This window comes from Erpetoichthys calabaricus, chromosome 1 (assembly GCF_900747795.2).
Source record: "Erpetoichthys calabaricus chromosome 1, fErpCal1.3, whole genome shotgun sequence".
Taxonomy (NCBI): domain Eukaryota; kingdom Metazoa; phylum Chordata; class Cladistia; order Polypteriformes; family Polypteridae; genus Erpetoichthys; species Erpetoichthys calabaricus.
The window spans coordinates 49,272,001-49,290,423 of NC_041394.2; the positions used below are offsets into that span (position 1 = coordinate 49,272,001).

Below are 18,423 nucleotides of genomic sequence, written 5' to 3' on the forward strand. Positions count from 1 at the left end.
AAGCTTCTGCTCAAACTCATCACTGAGTAAGAAAATTTAAATGTCAAAATGTGGCAACTGATTTACAAAAAGGCTGCTGAAGCAGTCTCCTTTCTGACAAGCAAACACTCCCATTTCTATGGAGTAGAAGACCACAATAGGGACTGCAAAAAAATACCCATTCTTCTTTGACTAAAATGAAAATTTCATGTCTGAGCAGGCACGGGTATGGCAGACAGTATCATGAAAGAATATAATTTATTATCTCATTTGCCAAACACCAGCATATAAAGAGAAGGACAGGCTCATTTGTTGTTGTTTAAACTGAGAAGAACAGAAATTAAAAGAAAGAGACAGATGTTACCTGGGGTTTCAGAGAGAGAAACAGGTGCAAATGGATCCGGCACACTCAAAAGACCAGAGCTGGGAGCGAGACCCAGAATATCAGATGGTCTTTCAGCTTAGAAGGAAAACGGATAGCAGGGCACAAACACCAAGACAGGGAGGAGAGAAAAGAGAAATTATCAAGAAAAGCTGATGACACAAGGCAGCTGAGGTGAGAGATGTGCATTATTGTGGCTGTCAAGGTTGCTGTAATCTTAAGAAAAGCACATTTTTCACATCAGTGTCATATATGAGCACAACATAGCTTTATTCAAAGAGGAAAAGAACATTTCGTTCAAAATGCACTGCATGTAAAAGAATGTTTGCAAGTAATATGATCCATTCTGAAAGTAATTTTGTGATAGAAAAACAGATACCTTTAAAACTGAAAAATTAAAAATGAAAATGATAAACCAAGCTACTTAAGACAGATAGACAGATAGATGTGAAAGGCACTATAAGACAGACAGACAGACAGACAGATAGATTTGAAAGGCACTATAAGACAGACAGACAGATAGATGTGAAAGGCACTATAAGACAGACAGACAGATAGATGTGAAAGGCACTATATGATAGATAGATAGATAGATAGATAGATAGATAGATAGATAGATAGATAGATAGATAGATAGATAGATAGATAGATAGATAGATAGATAGATAGATAGATAGATAGATAGATATGAAAGGTACAGACATATGGAGAGAAAAATGGCAGGCTTCACTCAAAATGTTCTATTTTAGTAAGGAAAAAAAAAAAAGAATTGTTCTAGACACTGCTTATTTGTACATAAATGTACCAGACAGAGCTATTCACCCAAAAAGAAGCCGCCTCAAAATGTAAGGTTACCCAGTCACAGTCCCAAGCACCAATGTAACTGCTTCAACACCACATTTCTTTTTTGTTTTTTCACAGAATGTAATTTGTTTTGTACAGAGCTATTACTGATATGCATAGAAAACATTATGACGTCTATGCTATTTTTGTTAATGAAACTGCATAATTAAATTAGAAGAAAATGTTTATGTTGGTGACTGACATAATGATAAATTGCCACTCAGCAAAATATTTTGCAACCACGAAATTTATTTGATGCAATACCTTGATGTAATACCGCAGCACAGAGGAGACACCTAATGAGGATAACTGACTCCGACCCTTCTGGTCCCCGAGCTATAAATCTCACTGCTGCCAGGAGGAGATGTTCAGTCTTGCACCAAACCTAACACAGGATGGAGGTCCTTCACGACTACCTTTTGATCACCTTGCCTGATGACAATCTTGCTTTAAATTTTTTCTGTTGGCACGCATAGCGGCACTCATTTTTGTTGACTTAATTTATGATAACACAAGTTAATATTGTTCATGAAGGATTACATTATTTTTCAAAATTGAGACTTTTATAATAATAATAATACATTTTATTTATATATATTATATATATATATATATTATATATTATATATATATATATATATATATATATATATTATATACACAGTAATCCATCGCTATATCGCGCATCGCCTTTCGCGGCTTCACTCCATCGCAGATTTTATATGTAAGCATATTTAAATATATATCGCAGATTTTTCGCTGCTTCGCGGGTTTCTGCGGACAATGGGTCTTTTAATTTCTGGTACATGCTTCCGCAGTTGGTTTGCCCAGTTGATTTCATACAAGGGACGCTATTGACAGATGGCTGAGAAGCTACCCAGCTTACTTTTCTCTTTCTCTTGCGCTGACTTTCTCTGATCCTGATGTAGGGAGATTGAGCAGGGGGGCTGTTCACACACCTAGACGATACGGACGCTCGTCTAAAAATGCTGAAAGATTATCTTCACATTGCTATCTTTTGTGCAGCTGCTTCCTGAAAGGACATGCTGCACGGTGCTTCACATACTTAAAAGCTCGAAGGGCACGTATTGATTTGTGCTTGAAAAACAAACTCTGTCTCTCTCTATCTCCCTCTCTCTTTTTGTCTGCTCCTGACGGAGGGGGTGTGAGCTGCCGCCTTCAACAGCTTTGTGCCGCGGTGCTTCGCATACTTAAGCCAAACAGCCCTATTGATTTGTTTGTTTTTCTCTCTATCTCTGTGACAGTCACTGCTCCTGACACGCACTCCTTTGAAGAGGAAGATATGTTTGCATTCTTTTAATTGTGAGACAGAACTGTCATCTCTGTCTTGTCATGGAGCACAGTTTAAACTTTTGAAAAAGAGACAAATGTTTGTTTGCAGTGTTTGAATAACGTTCCTGTCTCTCTACAACCTCCTGTGTTTCTGCGCAAATCTGTGACCCAAGCATGACAATATAAAAATAACCATATAAACATATGGTTTCTACTTCGCGGATTTTCTCATTTCGCGGGTGGCTCTGGAACGCAACCCCCGCGATGGAGGAGGGATTACTGTATAGCTTTCCCATATAATTATAAACAATCCTGTGAATCTAAACCAGTAAACCACAGTTAAACTTCTGTTTCAACTACACAAGAGACCAACCAAGAGCCACTGAATTCTCTGTTATATTTTGTGAAAATATCTAGTCCTAGCGCAGAAATCATGCATTATATTCTAAAATAATGGGCTCTTACGCACAGGCACAAAATCTCTAACAATTATTAACAGGAAAATAAAACACTTCATCTGAATATGGCTATAGAAAAGAATATAAAAGGAATAAGTAAAATGACCAAGTAAAAGTACTCTAAATAGATAAAAATAAGAGTTAAAAGTGTACAAGGTAGCACCCACTCTCTGAAAGTATACCAAGTAATTTGTGGCATTAACATACATGAACAACCAGATGCTGACTTCCCCAATTAATTAAATCAATTCCATTCTGGGAATGAGGCACATGATTTAACTAATGAACTCAATGTTTTAAAGAAGCTTTGTCCCCGATTGTAGGATTAAAACTGATGGATTTAAGGCTCTTTAAAAGGTCAGAGTAAAGAGTCCAGGACTTGACTGTTATTGGAGCAGTGTATTGTTATGTGAGCTCAAAGCCCCTGCAGCATGTGTTCTTTTTTTTTTTTCAAAATATCATTGATTTAGCAAAAGAATCAGCAATGGTCCCAGCAGCAATGCTCAAATCTCCAAGCTCACTTAGTGAAAAACAACTGGCAGAATGTACCTCATTATTAAACAGATTGTAAAAAGCAGGAATTTGTTCAGACTACAAGATGAGTTAGACCCACACTAGTTGGGTTATAAGAGAAAGGCAGGGTGAGAGATGGTCACAATGGGACTGCTAGATTGTTTTCTGAGTTTTTTCTGCATCATTTAATTAGGTACTTTATTTCTTACTGGGCTCTTCTGATAATGATGTAAAAAAAAAAAAAGTGGCCAGCTGTTTACGGTGTCCTACTCTTATCACTGGTGCAAGGCAAATTCCACTTTACAGGACCCTTCACAACTTTACTTCAATAAGTCTGAAAAACCTTCCATTAAAATGAAGATACAGAGTTCTTACTGACATAAGAAAAATGCTTTCCTTTCTAACTGAGTGATATATTTTCATATCAAATATAATTATTATATTCAAATTAAAATATGTATTGTAATCAAATGTAATTTTTCTATAGTGGTCCTCTTGGTTATATTAAAACACAAAATAGATTAAAAAATATAATATTCTAATTGGGTTCATACATTTTAGATCCTGAAAAATGCATGGTTATGACCTTGAGCTGCATGTGTAAAGGGGCCCACCTCACTTATTTGGTTTGGTATATAAAGGGATTTCCAATACCCATTAGTAAAACAATTGCCTTACTAAAGATCGTTGCTTATACTGCTCTCTTGAATTGGAGTTTTGTTAATATTGCCTTATCGTTTCTTCATAATATTAAAAGCACAATCAATTGGTTTCTCATGTCTACTTCAGGGTATTTTATACTTAATATCAGAATGATATTAATACTTTATTGCACAAAGAATGACTAAATGAATAAAGGAACATACACATTTTGCACCAGCAACAAAGCTCAAGAAGTCCAAAAATGATTTTTGATAAATCTATTAAATCGTGTTGAGCTCATATTTTTATACATTCACACATTTTCAGACCCTCTTAATCCAATTCAGTGTTGTTGGGCTGGAGTCTATCCTGGCAGTACTGGACAAAAGCTGGGAAAGAACACTGGACAGGATGCTGGTGCATTGAAGGGCACATACAAATATAGCTACACTCACCAATTAATCTAAGTCACACATTGGGAATATAGAAAAGTAGGAGGAAAACCCAAGTAGAAACAGAAAATATGCATTCTAACCAAGGTCACTAGAATTGTGAGGCAGCAGCACTAATCACTGTGCCATCATAGTGACCCCATATTATTTATGAAAAAAGTCGCACAATACAGAAAAAAAATTATTTATTGTAAGTTAAAGGAACAGAGTGTTACAGAAAAAAAAGCTTTTCAGAAGTTGCATTTTACATATGTAGATAAAATTGGAAAATACTGTATGATCAAAAACGTCTCTGTTAATAATGTGTTTATATTAATTTTTACTAAACGAATCTTGAATTTGTCCTTTCACATGACCTTTGGGGGCTAGAGTGCAAAATGCATGAAAAAAAAATAACAAATGGGAATTTATTTTTTAGCTTTGTCAAAATGCTGGCATGTGTTTTTTTCAGAAGTGAAAACTTTTAAATTTAAGCCATAGGTAAAAATGAAAAAAATTAAATTAAACCAGTTTTGGTAAATTCTTTCTTCAACAATACATAATGGTACTTATGAGAATACAAATGGGTGTATGGTTTTGTTCACATTAAAAAGCATTGGATATTTTGTAGAATTTACTAAAACGCTAAAGAATTCTTTTTTTTGCCTCAAAAGAATATTTTCAGCACTTGAAATGTGCCTGTTAAAACATACATTACACATGTTGGTATTTACAAGACATCCAAAATAATCTCTTGTGCACTTAGCTATTCAAATGTTAGAAACATTCTATTTCTGTATGGAGCTGATATCCTGGAATTATCCTTTCTGTAGGCAAACAGAGACCCAGAAAATGCCTTCAAATACTACTCTAGAAAGTACAGTAAATTGAGACTAGCAGTTACTTAATTAATTTTTAGCATTTGCATAGACCATCTCGGTTTACACAAAATATTAAACAATAACTACGTTCAATTTTGTTTATAATGTGTCAAAAATTGAACACTGTAAGCAACCTTATCATCCTATATAAACAAACGTTCCTTAAGTTATGATTTAGATTTAATGATGCCTCTGCAATTAGTTACAAATATTAAATCAAAATTCTGTACTACTGAACCATAAAATGTATGCATTTACGATAATACTTATATATATATATATATATATATATATACAGTGGTGTGAAAAACTATTTGCCCCCTTCCTGATTTCTTATTCTTTTGCATGTTTGTCACACAAAATGTTTCTGATCATCAAACACATTTAACCATTAGTCAAATATAACACAAGTAAACACAAAATGTAGTTTTTAAATGATGGTTTTTATTATTTAGGGAGAAAAAAAATCCAAACCTACATGGCCCTGTGTGAAAAAGTAATTGCCCCCTTGTTAAAAAATAACCTAACTGTGGTGTATCACACCTGAGTTCAATTTCCGTAGCCACCCCCAGGCCTGATTACTGCCACACCTGTTTCAATCAAGAAATCACTTAAATAGGAGCTGCCTGACACAGAGAAGTAGACCAAAAGCACCTCAAAAGCTAGACATCATGCCAAGATCCAAAGAAATTCGGGAACAAATGAGAACAGAAGTAATTGAGATCTATCAGTCTGGTAAAGGTTATAAAGCCATTTCTAAAGCTTTGGGACTCCAGCGAACCACAGTGAGAGCCATTATCCACAAATGGCAAAAACATGGAACAGTGGTGAACCTTCCCAGGAGTGGCCGGCCGACCAAAATTACCCCAAGAGCGCAGAGACGACTCATCCGAGAGGTCACAAAAGACCCGAGGACAACGTCTAAAGAACTGCAGGCCTCACTTGCCTCAATTAAGGTCAGTGTTCACGACTCCACCATAAGAAAGAGACTGGGCAAAAATGGCCTGCATGGCAGATGTCCAAGACGCAAACCACTGTTAAGCAAAAAGAACATTAGGGCTCGTCTCAATTTTGCTAAGAAACATCTCAATGATTGCCAAGACTTTTGGGAAAATACCTTGTGGACTGATGAGACAAAAGTTGAACTTTTTGGAAGGCAAATGTCCCGTTACATCTGGCGTAAAAGGAACACAGCATTTCAGAAAAAGAACATCATACCAACAGTAAAATATGGTGGTGGTAGTGTGATGGTCTGGGGTTGTTTTGCTGCTTCAGGACCTGGAAGGCTTGCTGTGATAGATGGAACCATGAATTCTACTGTCTACCAAAAAATCCTGAAGGAGAATGTCCGGCCATCTGTTCGTCAACTCAAGCTGAAGCGATCTTGGGTGCTGCAACAAGACAATGACCCAAAACACACCAGCAAATCCACCTCTGAATGGCTGAAGAAAAACAAAATGAAGACTTTGGAGTGGCCTAGTCAAAGTCCTGACCTGAATCCAATTGAGATGCTATGGCATGACCTTAAAAAGGCGGTTCATGCTAGAAAACCCTCAAATAAAGCTGAATTACAACAATTTTGCAAAGATGAGTGGGCCAAAATTCCTCCAGAGCACTGTAAAAGACTCATTGCAAGTTATCGCAAATGCTTGATTGCAGTTATTACTGCTAAGGGTGGCCCAACCAGTTATTAGGTTCAGGGGGCAATTACTTTTTCACACAGGGCCATGTAGGTTTGGATTTTTTTTTCTCCCTAAATAATAAAAACCACCATTTACAAACTGCATTTTGTGTTTACTTGTGTTATATTTGACTAATGGTTAAATGTGTTTGATGATCAGAAACATTTTGTGTGACAAACATGCAAAAGAATAAGAAATCAGGAAGGGGGCAAATAGTTTTTCACACCACTGTACATATCCTCTAAAATCCCTGTGTGCGTCCAGGTGTCGGTGTGTGTGTCTTCTGGTGAAGTGCGCATGCGCGGGGCACGGTGTGATGCGCGATATTACTGTCAGAGAAAGTTACAGGCGTTTTACGGAAATATAAACCAGTATTACTGCAAGAGGAAATTAAAGGTACACAATACAGTAACTCATATTACAGCCACATACAAGCCAGTATTACTGTCAGAGAAAATTAAAGGCATATTACCGACGTGCACACCTGTATTACCGCCAGAGAAAATTAAAGGTATATTACAGACGTACAAGCCAGCGGACGTACAAGACAGTATTACTGTCACAGAAAATTAAAGACACACAATACACGGCGGCAGCCCACGAAGAACGGTCAGCTCAGCAAGTAAACATCAACAAAAGAAAGGCTGAAAGAAAGAAAAATACGACCAACAAAAAGAATGAGGTCAAAGTCCCTTGGCATTTAATACAGACTGTTCCTACTAATGTTTATGCACTACTGTTCTAGCGCCCGTTATTGTAACGTAGTATTATTATAGTATTCCATGCAGTTCTTGCTCAGTGGTATACATAGGACAAACTTCAAAAAGAATCACAACACGTATACAGGAACATCGCAACGCCGTCAGAAGAAAGGACTCACTTTCATTGATCTATACGCATACTAAATCAACAGGACATACATTTAACTGGGACAATGTACAAGTAAAATTTAAGGCCAGTACTAAAAGTGCCAGAGAGCTGGCCGAATCTTGGCTATCAAATGAGAACGCCATCAACAGACACTTGGACATAAATCCAGCATATGCAAACTTAAGAAGAACATGTTCATAATAAATAAACTGTACACCCCAACCCCCCCCGATCACACTGACTTAGCCACCTCCCCCACATAATTTTTTGCTATATATTGATTCTTGTAAGTCTAAGCATTATCCTCTGATGAAGACCTCTAGCAGGGGTTGAAAGCTCAGGAATAAAAACTACTTTATGATACGCGATTCATTTTTTCTCCCTTTGTGGATCTCCAGCTGCAAATATGCAAACCGTATCACAGATCTTCTCTTCCATATATATATATATATATTTTTTTCCCCAATCAACTACTATGTTTTGGGGAAAAAAAGCACACATGAAACTTACCAGTACCAGGAGAAAATGGCTTATCACCAAAGTTGCCAGAAGGGGCAGTAGGGGCTGGCTGCAGTCCTGGAATCAGGTTTTCTGTCGAGGAGCTCATCACTTCTACATGTTTAGCTGCAAGAGATATAAAAGCCATTAGCATGGTGAGCAAACACAAGAGCAAATTGCCTGACAGTTGGAAGATGGATTCATCGCTATAGGAGATTTCTTTTCATGAAAAGAGTAAATCAAAATTCAAACTGAATTTACAGATCGCACAACAGAAAGAATGCCACTGCCAACCCTACCTAAGCTCTCACCATCAGACAGCTTGGCAAAATCTTTGTTGAGCAGCTCCTCAGCTGTCAGCTTGGAAAAGTTATCATTACCAAATGGATTCCAGCTGGCAGCTTCTGTAGGGCTACGTAGAGAAGCAGGCTGTTCAATGGTGGGATGGTAAACATTTTGCTGGGAGGAACGGGGAGACCCAGAGGGTGTAGTGGTTGCAGATCTGTAACACAGGAAGAATGGGAAAGGTATTTAATGTATAAATCCCTTTAATTTCATTACAAGAGTGCAATTGTATGTGACAAGTAAGATTTGATTTGATTTGGCAATACATTTTAAAGCAACCAAATACCTTGTTATAAATCTTCTCTTACTCTACAATTTCTGCAAGCCTCATCTTAAATATTGGTAATGACTGCAAACAGGTGGTTCTTTGAGGATAGCACCCTACAAGTCTCTTTAGGTAAAGATGAGCAACAATATGTCTGCCAGTTAACTGGCCAGGACCAAGCAGCAATCAAGAATGAAGCAAGACCAAACCAGAATGGACTGGCATCATATTAGACAGGACAAGACCAGAAAGCAACAAAGTCGTCTTTCACTGAATAGATCAGGAAATTATAAATGTACTAAATCAACTAGGAAAATCGTGTGTTTGGTGAGAGTTTACCAACCTCGCAGACAATAATGAAATACATTATTTAAAAAATTCCAGTATATATGATCCAGCTGTAGCATCAGAATGAGGCCCCCTGATGATTAGAAAGTTGTAAATGTGACTTTAATAAGCAAAAAGGGAGAGAAAATTAATTTCACTAATTAATCCCTACTTCTATGCCATGCAACATTACGGAAACAAAAACACTGAAATAAAATGCAGTAGAGAACAAAAGCAAAGCAAATGACATACATAATGTACTAACAATATGAAAGTGTCTATATGTGGTTCTCAATTGAAAATTAATCCTAAACTGAAATCCCCTGATGTTGGCACTAACTTATAAAACTTGATTTTATCTTGGTTAAGCGCTCAGAGACAAAGATTACAAAGGGGGATGCTCCATATAAGGTGAGACTCTCAGTTGAGTTCCTTTGTGTCTGAACAAAGGGTTCATTAATGGCAATGACTCTTATACAGTGAGAAGACACCAAAATCCAAGTGATAAATAGTGTAACATACTAAATTTCTCAAGCCCACTTAATCCAACTCAATGTCCCTGTGGGACAAAACCTAAGGAAAAGGAAAAACTTGTTGAAATAGACCTAAGTATTTTTCAAACCTTGGCAAACGATATATAAAAGTATTTTCCTGTAGAAACATACAAAGTTCTATAGGTAAGGAAAAGAAAAATAAATAACTACTGGAAGAACAAGATGGATGATGACTAACAATAAGTAAACCCTGAAAAGATTTTGCCATTTATGCTGACACAAGGCAAATGAAGAGGCAAATTACATGTTAGTATAGTGTAAAAACTACCAAAATAAATGAGGGAACATTATGTTTTCACTCTTTAATGCACTTGTAAAATCTCAGCACTATATATAGTTTTACATATGTAGCTATATATATACTGTGTATATATATATATATATATATATAGCAGCACTATATGTAGTTTTATTCACCATACTACCAAAGAATTGATAACCTGTGCAAAAAAGGACAACAAAAGTGCATATCTGGCCTAAAAGGCCAATAATACTACCACTGATTCTCCGCCACACTTACTTGGACTTGTTGAGGCTCGCCTCTGCAGCAGCAGCCTGTAACAGCTGGGTGGACTTGCTGATTGGGACCCCAAAGACTGCACTATGAGTGACATCACTCAGGATGCGTCGATGTCCACCTCGTTGAGTTTTTGGTGAGGATGGAGGGGTCAGAGATCCCACTTTTTGAGCTATTCCGTGGTCTGCCCGGGAATGGGGCAGCGCCTGTAAAACCAAAACGATTTAAACAGTTAAAGTAGTAAAAGGCAGAATGAAAAAAAAGGGAATAAGGCACAAGCCTAGCATTAAGTATCTGACCAAACAAAAGAACTGTAACTAGATTATAACCCCAAGACAGAATACACAAGACAGTTGAGTCAGTATAGAAAAAAATTCAGGCTCCCTTTATCACACACACATACCCCCCTATATCAAACTACACAACCCATGCCGAGGTGCAGGAGAAGAGTGTGACAATTCCAAATGCTCTGGGTGTCTTTACCGTCTGTTCTGTTGGGGGTGAACTCAGTTTATTTTGTGTGGCTGACTGTTGAGGCTGGCTGGCAGGGATCTGAACAGCAGGCTGTGCTGCCAATGCTGGTGATGAAGTCTGAGGCTGCTGAGCAGCCCCTTGTTGCGATGGCAGCTGCGGCAAAACAGTGGTTGATTGGGGCTGAACAGGGTGCTGAAGTGAAGGCTGCTGCAGTTGCTTCTGTTGAGCTTGAGCTTGCTGCTGCAGTGGCTGTTTTTGTGGGGCAGATGGCTGCTGTTGTTGCATCTGCAGAGCAGAGGCCTGCTGCTGATGCTGCTGTAATGACTGTGCTTGCTTCTGTGCAGCTGGTGGCTGTTGTAACTGCCTATGCAGAAGTGGCAGCTGCTGCTGTTGAGGCTGCTTTTGTGGAGCTAGTGGCTGTTGTAACTGCTGCGGCTGCTTTTGAGGAGCAGAGGGCTGCTGTGGTGGGGTCTGTTGCTGCTGTCTCTGTTGAGGTGTAAGCTGCTGCTGTGCCTGACTCTGCTGAGGTGCAGACTGCTGCTGCTGTGCCTGATTCTGTTGAGGGGACGGTTGCTGTGCTGCTGCTGTTGTTGTTGTCACAGGCATCTGAGCCATAAGCTGTTGCTGCTGTATGTAGAAATTCTGCATCCACTGCTGCTGCTGCTGCTGCTGCTGTGCTGCCTGCTGCATAACTTGGTATTGCTGCATTAGGAAAAAAACAAAAGAAAAATACGAAAACACATGCAAGCTCATAGTAAAGATAAAGTAGCTTCTCGAGATGAATCACTGAAAGGTGAAGAACATGGTCATCTCCGAAATCATCTGTCCTAATTTACAAACATCTTTTCAATGATATTATACTATGTACTCATTAAAAATGTTGAATGAAAAAGTGTTGTGAGAACAAAGACACTGAGTCTTCTATGCATACAACGAAGATTTATAGCATAAAGTTAAAAGGAAACTGAAAAAACACAATAAGAAATGGGATTCTGTTTGTACATGACCTCTTCATAAAGGTGTCTCTCTAGTTACTCAGATTCAAAGTACTATTTAACACATTACTCCCAAGTAGAAAGTATGGATAAATAATCAACTCTTCTGAAAACAAATAAATGTTAAAGGGACAGTGGCTGAAGAATGAACAGCTCTTTATTGGACAGTGGCTAGTAAAAGTACTATATAAAAAACAAGCTATCCGTCTGTTTTTATGTTACAGATCTCCTACTGACCTGCTAAGAACATAGGTCATGCTAGATCAAAGAGCACTAAGGCTAAAATAAGAGCTCTGGGTCTGATTTTTTTTTTTTTTTTTGCGTTTGCAAACTTTAATCTTACACACACCAAATATTACCCTGTGCTACCTATTTCTGCCGAGCTCTGAAAGCAGCACTGCCAAAAATCCCAGATTATAATATCGTAGTTGCTGTCAACATCTTATTTTCTAAGTGAAAAAAATACAAAGTCATCACCTGGTTGTTTACTTAAAAAACATAAAAATGGAAGCTTGACATAACATAGCCGCCTCATAAATCACTTAACAACACTGTACATGAACACTGCTACTCAGTGAATTGACTTTCAAAATAATGCAAACAAGTGTTAGCTCTAAAACAGAGTGCTTCAAACCAGACGCAATACTCAAACACTGTGCATTTTGTCATCTTTATTAATATTTATGCAGCAAGGCAATTTGCTAACTGTACATAAACAGTCAGATTGACACTTTACTGAAAAAGCATCCTGACAATAGCTTATTGCATAGTCGCCCATGCCACATTTTTTGTCTCTGTGGATTTTTAAAGAATTCAAGGTAAGGAAGTAAACATCTGGGTTGCAGGATGCATTGAATGTGTCCATCTACTCAGCATAAACCCCTACCAGTGAAGCGATCAATGTCAGCTTGCAATAGCAAAAGAGATGATGACACCCGTCAATTACAACAATATTAGTGGTGAGCCGATGACTGACCGTTAGCAGTGTGACTTTCTAGAGCAGGCAGAGAACTGAATGAGGTGAAGTAGCATCTCTATGCATCCAGGGGTAGGACTAAAAAGGATAACCAACAGAGCACTTAGTACAAACCAAAAATAAAAATGTATATGCACATATAATTTCATCATCACCATCTTGTTCCACCAATGTGTATTCACCCATCCTGGTCCCAATAGCATTCACTCAATTACAACTACGAAACTTTCCACACTTCCTCACTAAATACACTGAAGGACAGAAAGAGAAAGCTCTTTGTCCAGTATTTATAGGTGCTTCCCATTCTCTTAAGAGATTCACGCATGGCTACCTTTTTAGCTCTAAACTCCAACACAGGATATATGCAGCATTTTATTGCTATTTGTTGATGACAAATGAGTGGTTCATATGAGAAAGCTTGGGAGACCTTGCAGTATAAGGATGGCTATTCAAACTATTCCACACGTTATTGCAGGAAATAGATTTGGCACAGCAAAGTAACCTATGCAGTGACACCTACAAACAGCTTTGGTGGGGCAGTACTTAGGTTTAACTATTAAAACATATATATATTATATATATATTATATATATTATATATATATTATATATATTATATATATATATATATATATATATATATATATATATATATATATATATATATATATATATATTATATATATATATATTTTTTTTTTTTACTATTGCATGGTCCAAATGCTATGCTGTATCAGTTTCCTATATGTTAACCTTTTCCTGGCAGACTAGAAAGTACAAATGCATTGCATTTTAAAGGAATTATCATCTCATGACAGGAGTTATAACCCTGCTGAGGTCAGTTATATCTATCAAAAGGAAAATATGCTATATAAGATCCTATCAAGAAGTAAAGAACTTTTTCTTAATGTTAGTTACAGCATTAACTGCAATGTTCCTAATAAACCATTAGTATGTTAAAATAATTAAACCCTGTGAATTAAGAAAACAGGATGGCACATCTTTAGATCATGAAGGAGCTCCCACTTTAATAACCTCTGTCTTTTTTGCTCTGAATCTTTACTTTAATTGCCTGTTCTAAATATATTTATGCTAAACTTTCATACTACACAAAACGTTAAAAAAATTACATTGGATGGCAGTGGCTATCTTCTTTTGATATTCAACAGAAAAAGTGCAGTTTTCCTACACTGAATTTAATCATTTGCAAGGTACTGAAACTTCATTAATTTTTTTTTTTTTTTGAGAAGCAGCTTCATATGTATTTAAGTTCCTAAAAATACCTGCTTTGTCTGTTTAAGAAAGACAAAATTTTAGGCATATCATACAGGTATTTGTTTATAAAAAATCTTTACTGATACTAGTTGTAGAGCTGTTTAACATGGTACTACACAAAAAGTATAAATACCATATTCATTTTATTACACAGCGTTACTATGTTAACTATATATGAAGAAATCATCAGGATTTGAGCTTTTTAAGTACATACACGCTCTGCATGAGGAAAATGTTTCACTGAGAATAGAACACTGTATTTATTCATAATATGCCTGATACTATTTCAGCCTGAGTCAACATGCAAAAATTAATTTTTCTTGAGGTTTCAATGAATATTAAAAGAGCTGTAAAGACAACATCTACATTCCTGGATAAAACTAGCTAATTTAACATAAATATTTAATATTTCCTTTATGTTGAATACTACCGTATGACACTCATTCATTCATTCATTTATATTATCACGCCAGTGAGATGATTTCTTGGCAGCACACCTAATACAATGCTGAAAATAAAGTCCATAAAAGAATCCTATATTTAAAAAATGTTTTCTTCACTGCCATATGCATTCCTCCAACACTAACTCCATCGTTCAATAAACACCTATAACAATTAGAACCATGTATGGGATCCACAATCCTTATTAATATTGCCAGGAAAATGAACAGATTAAAAAAAATAATAAAGAACTGAACAGGAACCATGTAGCCTGAAAAAACATTGCACATGTATATTTTTAATTTTGCTTTAAGGCACTGCAAAAAAAAAAGATGATTTGTGAATTGAACAATTGATAACCAAGGAGTCCTCAGTCTTGGAGCAGTTTCTGTAAAATAAGAATATTTTATCTACTGTCTTATACTTCATCCTGTGCTTTGGATGAGAAAGTTATGATTATGCTCACAGCAGGGTAGTTATGGCACAAACTAAAAAAGATTTGTGGTAATGCCTGAACAATGTTAAGGTTTCATTAAAGTTCTATTATTTCTGTTTTTTGCCCCTAACTTTAGTGCATCCTGTTGATTGTCCTATGTAAAACAATGACTGATTAACTCCTTCGCTTAAGAGGAGATGGCCTGAAAAAGAAAAAAGGCAAATAAATGCCATCCCTTCTCTGAACCAGCCCCTTTCATTGCAGGGTTGTGATGATTTGAAAAATATTCACATAACATTGGACCAACATCAGTAACATTTACAGAAAAGAACCAATCCATCACAAAACACTGATAATACAAAAAAAAAAAAAAATAAAAGCATTATTTATACCAGGCCAATTTAGAGTTGCCAGTGGAAATAAACCAAACTACCAAAAACACCTATAAAACTAATGCAACTCAAGAAATGTGAAATTTCTTCATTAATGTATGTATTTTTTATTGGCCTTATTGCACTCTGCTGTTTTTTTTCCAGAATACCACAATGCTGTCCATAATGGGCAACATATGGCATACATTAGGTTCTTCGAATTATGAAATGTATTAACTCTTAGAACTTTATTCAAGTCATAATTTACCATGACGGATTTCACATCTTAGCAGCAGAGTAGCTAGGAGAATAACATACAAGGTGCCATTGACTAGCATTCATAATTCTGATGATCAAAGTGTTTCCCCTTCACCTAGGTTAACTTACAGTCACACAAATATGTCTTTTGGAGACATAGCCAGAGTCATAGGAATATCTCAACACTGTTACAGAAACAGTACACAAGCAATTTGATGCCATCTCTTCAAGTGTCACATTTAATCTTTCAAGCAGCATAACATACCTGGAAGTTCTGATTAACATAATGTTGGGCAACAATCCTGCTTTTCTCCTTTAAGCTCAGGGTAGAAATAAAAGCTGCCTACAATAGGAAAATCACGGAATGTACACCAACACCCCTTTAACCGCTTTCTGACAGCAGGACTGATAGTAGCTGACTATCACTTTGATGGCAGTTGGGCATAAATAACAGACTGTTGGCATTAAAGCACTGTGTGAGAAAAGAAGACTTACATTCATCCCGTATATATGAATATTAGGTTAGAATGAGTAACTGCAATGGTGCTCACAAAACTTGTTGACCATCTCTGAATGTTTTTTTCATTTCAGCAATGGCACTGTCTTCTAAACTGCCCCTTTTCTTACTTAGGCCATCCTTCCATTTACTGCTCTATAGGTTTCCTGTCTATTCCTCTTCAAAGAGTTATGTCTTATAAATGCCATACTGTGCACTAATTACTAAAATCCACAAAATCCAAATTAACATACCAATGGGCTTCAGTGCCTCTGAGATACCCTTTAGATCTTCTTACTTTATCAGAAAGTGTACACTTACCAAATGTTAGGCTGACAATATTAGTCTGAATAGGGCAAAGGTGTACAGAAACCTCAACAGTAAAATGGGCACAGCCAAGGATATTTCTGAGAAGACAGCAGACAACGTAAAGGCTGAAAACTAGAGTGCTACAGACATGCATGCTTTTGTTACAAGATAAAGTGGAATTATGAAGCAATGTGCTGATACACAGCTACAGTATATACCATGAAAGAAACTTGCCATGCCATTCAAGTTGCTTACAATAACTCACTACTATATACACAATCCTTGTTTGCAGTACTCTACTTGTAAACCTAGGAATTGTAGGCATTGAAAAAGCAATACAGTGTGGAAAAGGCCTGGGTTAATATTTTGATTAATTTACTATGCCAGAGAGCAATTAATCACATAAGAACAGGCTTTATTTTCAAGCAATGCAATTGTGATAGTGAGAAAGAGGGAGATTAAAAAGCTTCCTTTGATCTGTATAATACTACTACATTTTACAAAACCTAAATGGAACAATGTCTTCAAAGATCCAGCCAATTTTTTCCCTGTTTTTTTTATTCTTTGTGGTTGCAGATGCCTTCACTCCGTTTCTGTCTGATTAGCATGCATGCCTGACTGTATGAAAGTAAGCTGTAGAGCAAGCAGGCAAAGGAATATGCAGAAGCAGCAGATGACACTGAATAAAGAGAACATTTCTGAGATATGACTAATCATCACTGTACTGAATGTGAAGTGTACAAAAAGTAGGTTTATTCTAAAACTGAATTTCAGTCTCCAATAAAATATTAACAAATTCCACATTTTTAAAATGGTAAATGATAATGTCCAAAGCAAGTGGAGCGGATGTAGAAAACCTACTTTTTATTACAATAAATGCAAGATTTGGGTACATACAAAGCAGTGTTTTATAATTATTACTATTTAAAATATGAATGTACCTCATATTAGATAATAAATATAACTACTGGTACAGTGAAATCTAAATTGCTGCTCTCCTGTATGCACAAGCAATGAGATGAAAATTTGGCATAAACAATGAATCTCGCCTTTTATTTGTTGATTTGCGCACATTTAGTTTAAACATTTTATACTACTACCACTTTTGGTGTTCTATTCAGACTAAGACAAATTATTTGTGTATAGAGGGAAAAAATTATTTCAATGTTCTAACATGCTGAGAAGGCAAAGAGCTGACAAACCTAATGGTGGTGTGTCAATAGTAAGCTTGTCATATGAATAATTACACAGTATTAGTTTACGGGGAGACTTGGAGGAGAAAAAGGAAAGCCGACGAGTTAGAAGGTATTGTTCTGATGCATAATTGATGATGCTAACCTGTACTTTACATTAGCAGACAAATGAATGTCACAAAATTAATGTACACAACCAGACAAACCTGTGCAGTACATCATTGCTTACAGACGACAACAGTAAAGGAAAATACTAATTTTGTTTTATCAGCTTGTGCCAATTAGGACATCAAATTTATTACATTTTTACAGTAAAGTATTACAATATTCATGACACAGACATTAAGATTAGAACTCCTTTTTCAATAATTTAAGTAAACCTATCATCACTGGAGAGCTGCTGTTTTTCATAAGGGAAAAATCAAGAGAAAAGTTGTTTTTCTTCACTTGCAATATTACATTTTAAAAGTATCTGTACATTTCGGAGAATAAAAACTAGCACTAAAATATTTCAGCTTTATAAATTTAAAAATACACTTTTCGTACAAGGTCACTGTGACAAATTCTGGAAACACATTGCCCAGTATACTGAACACAGCTTGTCTGATTATAGGACTGAAATAATCACAAGCTATCAGCAACAAATACTGATAAAACATTCTGCCAAAATATCTGAAAAACTTGAAGCTTCTCAGATACTGCGTCTTTCAGAGAAGGGTT

General features: G+C 36.4%; 1 protein-coding gene across 12 annotated transcripts in view; it reads right to left on the bottom strand.

Annotated features, from left to right (window-relative positions):
• The window catches only part of aak1b (AP2 associated kinase 1b), a 142,985-nt gene that overhangs the window by 29,690 nt on the left and 94,872 nt on the right, over window positions 1-18,423 (bottom strand). For 5 of the 12 annotated variants that reach the window (XM_028799109.2, XM_028799104.2, XM_028799087.2 and 2 more), the window contains exons 12-16: window positions 10,964-11,656; window positions 10,484-10,686; window positions 8,772-8,974; window positions 8,485-8,598; window positions 344-439 (exon numbers count right to left, since the gene is read on the bottom strand). In XM_028799109.2, coding sequence (XP_028654942.1) covers window positions 344-439; window positions 8,485-8,598; window positions 8,772-8,974; window positions 10,484-10,686; window positions 10,964-11,656 — 1,309 coding nt within the window. The remainder of the gene's footprint in view (window positions 1-343; window positions 440-8,484; window positions 8,599-8,771; window positions 8,975-10,483; window positions 10,687-10,963; window positions 11,657-18,423) is intronic. The other 7 variants (XM_028799093.2, XM_051924053.1, XM_028799099.2 and 4 more) reach the window with 4 other exon arrangements.